Source organism: Medicago truncatula, chromosome 5 (assembly GCF_003473485.1).
Source record: "Medicago truncatula cultivar Jemalong A17 chromosome 5, MtrunA17r5.0-ANR, whole genome shotgun sequence".
In the NCBI taxonomy this organism is placed as follows: Eukaryota; Viridiplantae; Streptophyta; class Magnoliopsida; order Fabales; family Fabaceae; genus Medicago; species Medicago truncatula.
The window spans coordinates 15,738,937-15,751,748 of NC_053046.1; the positions used below are offsets into that span (position 1 = coordinate 15,738,937).

Here is a 12,812-nt window from a genome sequence, read left to right on the forward strand (position 1 = left end):
GGGTCCATCCCTGATAAAAAAGTCAAAGAAGATCATTTGAGTGTTGAGTTCCGTTAATCCAGAAAGAATTTACTTCAACAAATAACCAACCTTGGTTGATTTCATCAACAACTCGAAATGGGCAGTTTGTAAGATCTTGAAGGGAAACAAGATAAACAATTGTTGAAACTGATCGCTCCTGGAAAACCGAAATTAAAGGTTAATTGGTGAACGGAGAACAAGGGGAGCACAAAAGCACTAAAAAGATAATCTTTAGTACCCCTCCAGATTGATGATGGGCGCTGAGAACTTTAAGCTGTCCATTTTCTCTGATAAAATAAAAATATACTGTAAAACAAATAATAAGAGAAACTGGAATGTAAGGTATGGGAGAATAAATATTATGAGGAAATTCCTTTGGATTCCTTTGTTTTTATTAGGATATTGGTACCCTTAAATGAGTAGAAACATGACAACCACTGCACATACACCAACTGAAGATGATAATCAATTACTTTTACCAATTTTTTGTAACGATCATTTTCATATTTTCTGAAATAAATGAGGCCTACAATAATTGAAAATTTAAAGAGTTTTGTACCATACACAAACCATTTGGTTTTTGTAACCTAGAAGCGACCCAAATTATGATGAGAATCGGAATCAAGATAACGAATTATTAGCAATATTTAAAAGTGCAGATTACATTAATCATAACAGTCTGACTGAAATCAAAAACTATGTAATCGTTGTAGGTTTGGTTTCCCTCTTAACATTGAAGTTGACTGCTAACCAGAAGTTACATCAACCAAAAATAAGAATGAACAGTGACCATTCGTAAGCGTGTTCTTATGAACAGAATAAACAAAATAACTGGTTCAGAACAACCCTCACCTGAATTTGACTTTTACAAGTATTCCAAATTGATCAAAGTCCATATCATGCTCATCTGAGGAGTGGAGAAACATAGGTAAGGATGGAAGCATAAGAAGACCAAATAAAATTAATTTCAGTTTACCATTTGACATACCTAGTGAAACTTCTCCGGCAACAGCCATCTGTTGAAAATTTCGATTAAAAGTTTCATTTATCTGAGCCACAAGATTTCTGAGAGTTGGAAGCCACTTTTCCTGCAGAAGAACTTAAAATATTTGAGCTTTTCTCAAGAACCAGAAACACAAAAGAAGATCATGCAGACCACATACTATAAATCACATTATATATGCATAGAAATCAGGACATAGCATATTTCAGGTGTAAATCCCAAATTCACAGGAAATATATTATCTCACTCTTTAACCCCTGATCTAAAAGATTAACTCTTCAAGTCAAGTTATTTTTGAAATAGCATCAATACTACTTCAGCTACATGCTAACAATTCTGGACTTGAATACTGGCTTCTCTCAATTAGTTCTGAAGATTTTATCACGAAGAACTAGCAAGCTTATTTAATAGGATGGATCAAATTATATCATATCAGTACATTAACTGTATAGGTCGACCAATCCATTTTGGACCTCTTCTCCCTTTCTCTCTAACCTAGAGAAAAAATAGCTACAAACATTACAAATGTATATGCAAGCATACACATGTTCTGCAAAACACATAAAAATAAAAACATGTTTGTTCTTCTTTGCCTTTCTCTTTTTAGTTTTTACCATTCCAAACGCATTTTATTAAGAAAGATTGATCTATTTAACTCTACACAAATGAAACTTAGCAAACAGATGATTAGGAACTTTGCAAATTTATAATTTTACATCCACATACATAAATACAAAAAAAATATATATATATTGGGTATGAATTTGTTTGCCGAAATCCATACAATCTAATAACATTCAGTCAAACAGACAAAAATTGCTAAAACTAACGTAGGAGAGAGATTTTCTAAACTAATCCAAAATATTAGTGAAAGTGCGTATAGAAAAAGATGACAGGATGCTGCAAAGAAGAGCTACTAGAAGCATTCTCTACATCGTAAAATTCTAGTTATGTAAAGAAACACTTTTCAGACCTTAATGGTTTTCAATTCTGCAAGACATTTTGTAGCTTCCACCTTGTCTGTGTCAAGTTTTTTTGCAAGATCTTCTATCTGTATAGTCACTGTAAATATAGAGGGCACATGGAAATGACCAAAATAAATTACAACAATAAAGAGTACCTGTCTTTGACGATCCTCATATTGTTGCAATATGTGAGGATTCACAAAAAGCATTGAATTAGCTTGAGATGTTGTATATTGAATAGCTTCTTCCAACTCCTCAATTGTAGTAGGCATCTACATTGAAAAACCCAAATGTGTTTAGAATTCCCATTGACTTAGAAGTTACATTCATTATTCGTAGAATTTTGGGTTGAGTCTAATAACCTTACAAAACCGGCTTGTAAGGTGAGGGCTTCCTATTTGGGTCTTCCTATTGGTGGTGATCCGAGAAAATTGGCTTTTTGGTATCCTCTGGTCGACCGTATTAAAAGAAGGTTGTCTGATTGGAAAAGTCGTAATCTGTCTATGGGTGGTCGTTTGATATTGCTTAAGCCTGTCCTGTCCTCCATTCCAGTCTATTTTCTTTCCTTCTTCAAAGCCCCCTCAGGTATAATTTCTACCCTTGAATCTTTATTTAATGCATTTTTTTGGGGGGGATGTGAGGATATTAGGAAAATTACTTGGATTAAATGGGAGACTGTTTGTTCGCGTAAGGGGGAAGGCGGATTAGGGGTGAGGAGATTGAGGGAGTTTAATTTAGCTCTTTTGGGTAAGTGGTGGTGGCGAATTTTACAAGAGCGTGGCACCCTTTGGTATCGTGTCCTTTGTGCCCGTTACGGAGAGGAGGGAGGGCGGCTTTGCTGTTCTTGTAGAGATGGTGGTTCAGTGTGGTGGCAGACTATTTTAGATGTTAGGGATGGTGTAGGTCAGATTGATTCAGGTTGGATGCTGGACAATATTTCTCGTCGTGTAGGGAATGGTTTGTCCACTTTGTTTTGGGTCGACCCTTGGCTGGAGGAGAAACCTTTGAGTTAGCGGAGAATAAATTAGACACGGTGGCCGAGTTGTTTGCGAGAGGGTGGGGAGTTAATGGGAAGCGTGGAAGTAGCGTAGGAGACTTTTCGCGTGGGAGGAGGGTTTGTTGGGGGATTGTATTAGTCGTATATCTAATTTCTCTTTTCAGGGTGACCGTGCATATAGTTGGATTTGGACATTACATGATTCTTCTTGTTACACTGTTAGTTCTGCTTATTATTATTTAACAGACATGGAGGTTGATGAGCATCATCAGCATAATAATAATTAAAGGTTCTTATGGCTGAAAGCGGTGCCTCTTAAAGTAGTAATTTTTGCTTGGCGCCTGTTCCTCAACCAGATTCCTACTAGAGACAAACTTTTTCATCAAAAGGTTTTGCTTGCTTCTGAACAGGGGTGTATCGCTAATTGTGGTTTTAATGAAGACAGAGATCATTTACTTCTCACATGCGGTTTCTTCGCCCGTGTGTGGCATATCATTGCGCTTTGGCTTGGTTACTCAACGGCTTTTCATTGTCACTTCTTTGAACATTTTCATCATTTTAGTGGTTTGCGTGGGTTCTCTAAGAAATCGATTGAGTCCATGCAGATTATTTGGTTTGCGGTATCTTGGACAATTTGGAAAGAACGGAATAACAGAATTTTCAAAGGAAAGGAGGATAACTTGCTAAAGCTAGGTGAAAGGGCAAAGCTTCAATCTTTTTGGTGGTTGAAATCGAAATACACTAACTTTGATTTTGACTATCACGAATGGCGGCGGAGTCCTCTAACTTGCTTAAACATTATTTTCTAGCTTGTTGTTTCTTTGTTTCACTTTGTTTCTGCGCCTTTTGGCTTGTACAGGATTGTTTTGTGTACTCATTGTGGCTAGGCGTTTTGGCACGCCTTGTGCTTTAGCGTCTAGGTTTATTCAATATATATTCCATTTTGGCTTTTTCAAAAAAAAAATTATATATATTAAGATTAATATTGTCCTATTACGACTTTCATTGACATTTTAAAAAAAGATGATATGGCCATGGTGATTAACATTCCTAAACAAAAAATTTAAATTGAAATAGTACATGATGATGAGTTCACTCAATTAAACATATATCAAAAGTTAAACTTATCACCAGCTTACAGCCACTTTACTTTACAAACTGATCTATATCCATGGTATATATTTGTTTCTTTATTTCAGTCCTTTATAACATGCACTCGTATTTCATTCCTTAACCTCGACTGAATTAATTGATACACATTCTTTTTCGAAACAATGCTATTCACAGTGCTTAGATTTTGAAAAACTCACAAACTAAGAATTTGAGCTTTGCAAATATAGAAAAAAGGTGTAAGTGCAATAAATTGCAAGTGCTTTATCAAATAAACCCTACTTTTATTGACTAAAGGCAATTAACCACACAAGTACTTTTGAATTACAAGGAACAAAAGGCATGTCATGTTAACTAAATAATATGTCTTTGGTATTAATTAAGCTAATTAGTAATTAGATAATTCATTGAAGATTATTATGTTCTATTAGAGTTGGTCCAACATCCTATATCTATTGGATCACACTTATCAGAGATTTCAGTTGCTATGTAGCTCATGCTTTTTGTATATATAACTGCATCAAGGAATAAAAAAAATGGATATATGTTGAAATTAGAGGTTGTTGCTAATAAAAATTGATCAATACTTGTTCTATTGAATTGATATGCTTGTCATCAATAGGAAACTGCATTATTATGTCTTTAAATTTTGGCACATATGTTGTGCTTTCAAACCACATCTACCACAAAACATATGTAGCTGGTTGTAATTTGTGGCATGCCTAAATTTTTTTTTTTTTTTTTTTTTTTGGTGTTGTAACAAAAAACATATATTATGTCCTGGAATGTTTATATATATATAGCCGAGTAGTCCCATTATCCTTAATCTTAGTTATCTAATTCTCTTTTCTCTCTTTACCTAATCCTTGTGATTTCAACATAGTACCAAAGCCATATTAAATTCATATTTTGTTAAAAAAAAATCTACTTTTTTAAAGATTTTTACAATATTCTACACATTTCTGCATAATTTCATTAAAAAAAATACAAATATTACTCATGAATTGACTTAAAAATTGGCACCAAAAGTGGAAATTGAAAATCTTATAAAGACTAAAAGTTGAAAAAAATAAATTAAAGGAACTAAAACGAAAAAATTGATATATTTATTGAGACAAAAAAATATTTAACTTTTCAAAGAATGTCTCTCCTCCTTTGTTTGGACTCTTTATTAATTAAAGGTGATTTTATAAACTTCAGATGTTTCTCTTGTTGTTTTGAGATCTGCCATTAAGCACCATGTTTGGATTGCCTTTTTTCCTTCTGATATTTATTGGTTCTATTGTGGTTTTGCTTAGCTCTCTATTTTTTGTTTTACCATTGTGGCTTTTGCATTAGCACCTTATTCTTATTTTTGTTTGTTTAAAGGAATGATCAATATAAATGCTTCCGGTTGTTATACTTATGGTAGCTTTTATTTATAGATATTTATAATTAATTTATAGAAATATATATATATATATATATATATATATATATATATATCAAGGATTAATTACAGATGAATAAAAGACAAGCGAACAATAAGTTGCGCCATTAGATCTTTAAGGAAGGCAAAACTAATCCTCGTGAACACGACATTCATGAATCTAGGAGACGTGACATTGTTATACATGACCATTTGAACTCTATATAGATCAACAACATCTGGTGCTAGGAAGTCAAAAGTGTCAAACGTAAATGGAATAAAAATATCTTGATTGTCAAAAACATGTTTTTTTTTCATGTTTGGTCACTATGACGCATCTTTTAGGATTGTCTGTCATACTTTAAAACCCCTGACCTCTAATCCCATAAGTGATGAAACCCCAATCAAATAAAAATAAGAGAAATGAATGAAAACATAATTGCAATAATTAATAGAATAGTTTAGAAATTACAAAGCAAGATTACAATATATCAAGGAGAGGAGTGGGCTCTAATTGCAGTACTCAATCAAAATGTTCCTGAAATTTCAATTATCCACGAACTAACTCTCATTCTCATCAATGGAATGGATGAGGGGTTGTGAGGTCTCAAGTGGTTGCTAACGGTTAAGCAAATCACTCAAAGCGTAGATCATGCATCCCACTACCGTAGGCTTGAAAAAATTCTCACGACGTCACAAATACATGGTTTAGCACAAATACATGGTTTAGGAATATATATTGTATAAAACCCATATAAAACACTAATAAGTTTCATTTCGATAAATGCTATTTGAAAGTTAAACTAAAAACAACTTAGTTTGCATGACTTACGTAAACTGAGTTTATGTATACTTATTCGTTTCTTCAGTTTATGAGGTTTACCGTTTACGTGAATTGAATTGTTTATAATATAGTACATACAAGTACGTAAACTCAATTTACATACACTATAGTAAATCCAGTTTACATGATTTACATAGACTAAGTTCACCTAGACTTAGTTTATTGAATAATACAATGATCATTTGTTTTATTTTAATCATTTTAAGGTGTAATCAATTTTTTTAGGTATGACTAGAAAAAAATCTAAACATAACTAGTAGATCAAATTTTAAAAATTCAAAACTCACTAAGTCATTAACCCATAGATTCATTTTTGTTACTGTAGCATACAACTAGCATGTGCAATTAAACAGACAATCAGCCATAATCGATTAGAGAAAAATAATAACGCAGAGAATAAATATCACACACAACTAGTTTTAGTTGAAAATTTTCCTTCAATATGTGAAAATAAAAATCACGGAACATAGTCCGGTTAAACCTTCATTATAAGCAATAATAATAAAAGTCATAGAACCTAGTCTTCTTCAACGGACCAGAGGTCGAATGGTGGAACCCGGCGGTGTGTTTCGAGAAGTTTTTTCTTTTTTTTTTTTCTTCTTTTTCGGGTGTTTAATTGTACTTGGCGGTGGTGATGAGAAGTTGAAGTTATGTTTTCATGGATTTTGATTGGTTTGATAGTTTTTGAAGGGTTTTATGTTGATCGGTGAAAGATGTCTTTTGCGGGGAAGTGTGGAGGTTTGAATTTGATTTAGATGTTTACTTTATTTTCTTATGACTAGTTTTTTTATTGGTGTTTGTGGAATTTTTTTTTTTTCTTCTGAGAGATGATGTTTGAGAAAGTTAGTTGGTGTTTTTATTGTTTTCCTTTTGAGTGTTTCGCCTCTATGGGCCCGTTTGTTATAAAGATTCTAAAAAAATAAATTTTCCTTTGTATTTTTAAAAATAAATTTTTTGGAAATATACTCAAAAATAGTATAAGTTATTTCAAATTCATTTGTTATAAGTTAAAAAAAGATATTTTAACATTCACCAACCTAAATATTCATTGTTCGAGATTTTACATAGTAAAAATCGAATATTTTTTCAAAACAATATATTTCAAAAATGATTTTTATGAAAAGACATTTGAAATAGCTTTTATTTTAGAGATTTTTTCAAAATTTTAGTATCCAAAAAAATTATAACAAAATGATAAAATATCTAGAATGACATTTTAAGATAAACTATTCAAACCAATTTTTTATTTGAAGCTTTCCTTAAAATTTTCTTTGTTAAATTTTTTTTAACAAAAATATGTTACACTACAAGAATATATTTTATAAAAAAGGTATAACAAACGGATATATGACGCATTTGTTTTTGAGTTTATGTCAGGCAATCTCTATTCATCTTATATAAGATTTGATTATTAATAAATTTTACCCTAAAAAAGAATACACAATATTCTTTGAAGTAAACAGTAGAGATCAACAAACATCACCAATTATAAAAATCAACAACAAAACAACTTTTTCATAAGAATTGATAAACCAACCAATCTATAAAAACCCATAAATAAAAAAAACAAAAACAAAAACTAACTAAGCCATAAGAATCTAAAACTTCTTCTCTCTATAGGTTTGCCGCCGCTGCATTATTCTTTTTCTTTCTCGTGATGCTACAGTTCTTCTTGGCTTCATGCGACAACATGGTAGCATGGCAAAATCCAATAAACAAACTAACCAAACATAATAAAAAATAAAAACTTATTATTCAATTCACCGCTAAATACAAAAATTAATGAATTACTTTATCTGCAACTTAGTTTAAACTAAAAAAATATATATATCGTAAAATCAAAACCAAAAGTATAGTCAATATAATGAAAAGCACCTAAAAAACACCTAAATATAAGGAAAACTGACTCATACTTTTTTGTATGGTTTTTAGCTAAATTCACCATAATTTCATCCAATATAAATATATTTTAAAGCAAAAAGGAAACTTTTTATGCATTTATTACACAATTTATACATTGATTACACAACTTTTAATATAAAATACTACCTGATTTGACTCTTAACGAAGCACTGATTGAAGTGTTTTATTTTCTCGCCGGTCATTTTCACTTGGTTCGTATACAGGAAACTTACTTCAGCAATTTGAAGCAAAACTCCAAAAACCAAAGTTACAAATATCACCAAAAGTCAAAGTCATCTAATTGAAACTTGGTACTCTTGTTATGGCAGCCGCGCAGCCCATATCAAATTGGCAAGTGGGATTACTTGATCAATCTATGCATATAATAGATACACTCAGTTATGTTTGTTCATTAACCAAAATGATGAAATTATATCAATTTGAATTTTTCTTATTCCTTCTTATCATTGTCAATACAACCCTTTCCAGTTCTTTCCCTACACTCTCTCAATTTGCGAAACCATTGGAGTATATTAAGAAAACAACGGAAGCTGCTGACTATATATGGGATAAGAAAATAAAGAAGTTGGTCGAGGACTTAAAAGACAAGAACTTGAAAAATATCAAACCGTCCCTTCCATCACAATTACCAAAATACAAAGGTGTAGATCAAATCAAACAATATTTGTCCGATTTCGGCTACCTCGAACAATCTGGGCCGTTCAATAACACTCTAGACCAAGAAACAGTCTTAGCCCTTAAGACCTACCAACGATATTTCAATATCCAACAAGATACTCTCAGCGAAATTCTCCAACATATAGCATTACCACGATGCGGTGTTCCTGATAGGATTTTGAAGTACAACTTAACCAATGATATATCTTTTCCGAAAGGAAACCAATGGTTTCCTAAGGGAACGAAAAATCTTACCTACGGTTTTGATCCCAGGAATAAAATCCCACTCGACATGACCAACGTGTTTAGAACAGCCTTGACACAATGGTCGAACACCACTAGGGTCTTAAATTTTACAGAGACGAAATCATACGATGATGCTAACATTAAGATTGGATTCTACAATATAACTGACGATGATGGGATCAACGATGTTGCCGTGGGTTTCACTTTTATCGTACTTGATTCAACGAATGTGAAGTCGGGTTTTATAACTCTGGACGCTACAAAGTACTGGGCGTTGCCAACTGAGCACAGAGGATTTGATTTGGAGACGGCCGCGATGCATCAGATAGGTCATCTGCTAGGACTTGAACATTCTTCTGATAACAAGTCTATCATGTATCCAACTATATTGCCATCACATCAAAAGAATGTGCAGATAACAGATTCTGATAACTTAGCAATCCAAAAACTCTATTCCAGCTCTACTAAAGCCAATGCAAACTCAGATGATAGTAGTGGGTGCTTTAAACTTTTTGGGTCTAGTTCTAGCCTCTTAATCTCTTTGTCCATTGTATTTGCTTTTGTGGCTCTGTTGAACTAGCATTTAAATTATATCCTTTGATTAAGAGTCTCTTTTTTACATAAGTTAAATAATTAATGTGTAATCAATTACACATTTGGGAAAAATATTTGTATTGTGGTTTAATGATAAATAAAATTTTTACTTTTTGTTATGTTGTTTGCCTTCGGTTTGTCAAGTTGTTGAAATAGTTTTACAATCAAACACAATACAATTGATGTTGTCATGTTCAACCCATTAAAAGCACTTATTGTAATTTTTTTATTGAAAAACAATAATTATTTATTAAAATGTATTATATTTAATATAAAATGCACAAGTTTCAATACAAATTTACTATTTTAGTTTTCTTAACAAGTGTAAATTTGGATATGATAGAAAAACTCATCTATTATACCTTCTTGATGATCAAGAATCCATTTCACATGCTATCCCATAAACACTGCTTCTTACCCAATCATTAACATCATTTAGTAATGATTTCACAAATATGGAAGTGTCCGTCTATACCTTGGACTAGAAGTTAACAAATTATTTTATTCGAATAGTTATAATTATGGAGATAAATGATGTTACAAAGAATTAGAGTCAACCTCGGATTCCTGGGAATATCTCTTGGTGACTATGAGTTTTTGTGACATAGTGATTTTAGTGTATTTTGATGAAAATAAATAATTTTGATGAGAGGGAATGATTAATTAAAAAAGAGATAGAGATAAATAATCAATATCATTAAAACTCAAAATCACCCTAATGAAAGCATGTTTTCTGATATGAATTTCGAGTACAGCTTCAGATAAGTTGTTTCCGAAAGGAAACAAGTGGTTTACTAAGGAAAAAGAATATCTTACCTATGCTTTTGCTCTGGCGAGCCAAATCCCACTCGACATGATCAAGGTGTTTAGAAATGCCTTCACATGATGGTCTCAAACCACTAGGGTCCTAAATTTTAGCGAGACAACATCATACGATGATGCTGACATGAAGATTGGATTCTACAATGTTAATTACATCGATGGGGTTGATGATGTTGTGGTGGGTGACACGGTTATCAAACTCGGTTCGAATGTGAATTCAGGTTTGACACGCCTGATTGCTTCAAAGTACTGGGTGTTGCCAACTGACAACTACATAAAAAAATATTCTGAAAATTTTAATAAAAATGAAAAGGAATCTGGTAAAAAAATAATAAAAAACGAAAAAAACATAAAAAATTAAATAAATTCAGGAAAAATTAATAAAAATGACAAATATTCAGAAAAATAAAACGAAAAAATTAATTAAAATAAAAAATATGATTAAACAAATTAAAAAAATTCTGGAAAATTTAATAAAATAAAAAATAATCTGAAAATTTTAATAAAATGAAAAAGAATCTGGTAAAATGAAAAATAATGAAAAAGTTTTGGAAAAATTAATAAAAATTTAAAAAGTTCTAGAAAATTTGAAAAAATAATAAAAAAATCTGGAAAAAGTTAAAAATATGAGAAAAAAATATATATTTCTGGAAAATTTAGGAACTTAATATATTTCGAAATTCATGAATATAATAAGAAAATACATTTTATTTTTTTTAAAAAAAAAGTTCAAATTTTTCTTTCGAAATTATAAAGTTTGTTTTTTTTATTTTTTATACAAAAAATAAAAATATTGGAAAATATTTCAATAATTAAAAAAACATAACATTAGATCATGAAGAATAGAAATTAAGGGCTTGTTATTCAATAGTATAACATGACTTATATACCGGTGTCAATCAAAATCCATTGTATCTTGTTATTTATCTAGATTATATTTTCGAATAAAATAAAATTCTAGAAATAAATTTTCATAATCAAAATAACTATATAATATTATATTTTCGATTTTTTTATAATTTTAATTTAATTCAGAGTTTTTTTATATTTTTTGAAAATTTTGATATATATAAATTTTTTCCAGAATTTTTTTTTTTTTTAACTTTTTCCAGATTTTTTTTTTTATTTTTGTGATTTTTTTCTTAAATTTTCTAGATTTTTTAATTTTTTCAGATTATTTTTTATTAAATTTTCTATATTTTTTTATAATTGTAATAAAATTAAATAATAATACAATCATCACGCCACATAATCAGCTATGCACAGTCATCATGCCACATCAGCTCGCCACGTCAGCAATTCTGCAGAGTCACATAGGTCAGGGGCTAAAATCAAAGAATCTTATTTTACAGGGTTGGAATCTAAACTTTTTTTTTTTACAGGGGGGTAAACCGGAACTCGCCTAAATTAAAGGGGGGTAAATACATATTAACCCAATAATCAATATCATTAAAACTCAAAGCCACCCTAATGAAAGCATGTTTCCTGATATGAATTTCGAGTACAGCTTCAGATAAGTTGTTTCCGAAACTAAACAAGTGGTTTACTGAGGAAAAAGAATATCTTACCTATGCTTTTGCTCTGGCGAGCCAAATCCCACTCGACATGACCAACGTGTTTAGAAATGCCTTCACACGATGGTCGCAAACCACTAGGGTCCTAAATTTTAGCGAGACGACATCATACGATGATGCTAACATTAAGATTGGATTCTACAATATTAACTACATCGATGGGGTTGATGACGTTGTGGTGGGTGACACGGTTATCAAACTCGGTTCAAATGTGAATTCAGGTTTCATACGCCTGATTGCTTCAAAGTACTGGGTGTTGCCAACTGACAACTACATGTGGTCATGGCAGAACGGAGAATTTGATTTGGAGACGGCGGCAATGCATCAGATAGGTCATCTTCTAGGACTTGATCACTCTTTTGATAAGGAGTATGTTATGTATCCAGCCATATTGCCATTACAACAACAAAGGAAGCTGCAGATATAACATATTCAGATAACCAAGCCATGCAACAAATCTATTCCAATGCCAACTCTGACAATGGTGGGTGCTTCACAATGTTTGGATCCAGTTTCCTTACCTCTTTGTTCCTTGGATTTGCTTTTGTGGCACTTTTGACCTAGCATCTTAGCTTATCCTTTAATTTTGGATACGCTTTTTTAATTTGTGTAATACATCACTTCATGTGCCATTTTTCGTTAATGCTT

The 12,812-nt window shown here is 31.5% G+C and overlaps 1 protein-coding gene and 1 pseudogene across 1 annotated transcript; both read left to right on the forward strand.

Annotated features, from left to right (window-relative positions):
• Nucleotides 1–8,574: 8,574 nt before the first annotated feature.
• On the forward strand, nt 8,575–9,887 carry LOC11411133 (metalloendoproteinase 1). Its single transcript, XM_003613364.4, has one exon. The coding sequence runs from the start codon at nt 8,627–8,629 to the stop codon at nt 9,752–9,754; it is 1,128 nt and encodes a 375-aa protein (XP_003613412.3). The 5' UTR covers nt 8,575–8,626; the 3' UTR covers nt 9,755–9,887.
• Nucleotides 9,888–10,714: 827 nt separating this feature from the next.
• Nucleotides 10,715–12,728, forward strand: LOC25494614 (metalloendoproteinase 2-MMP-like; annotated as a pseudogene).
• Nucleotides 12,729–12,812: the final 84 nt, after the last annotated feature.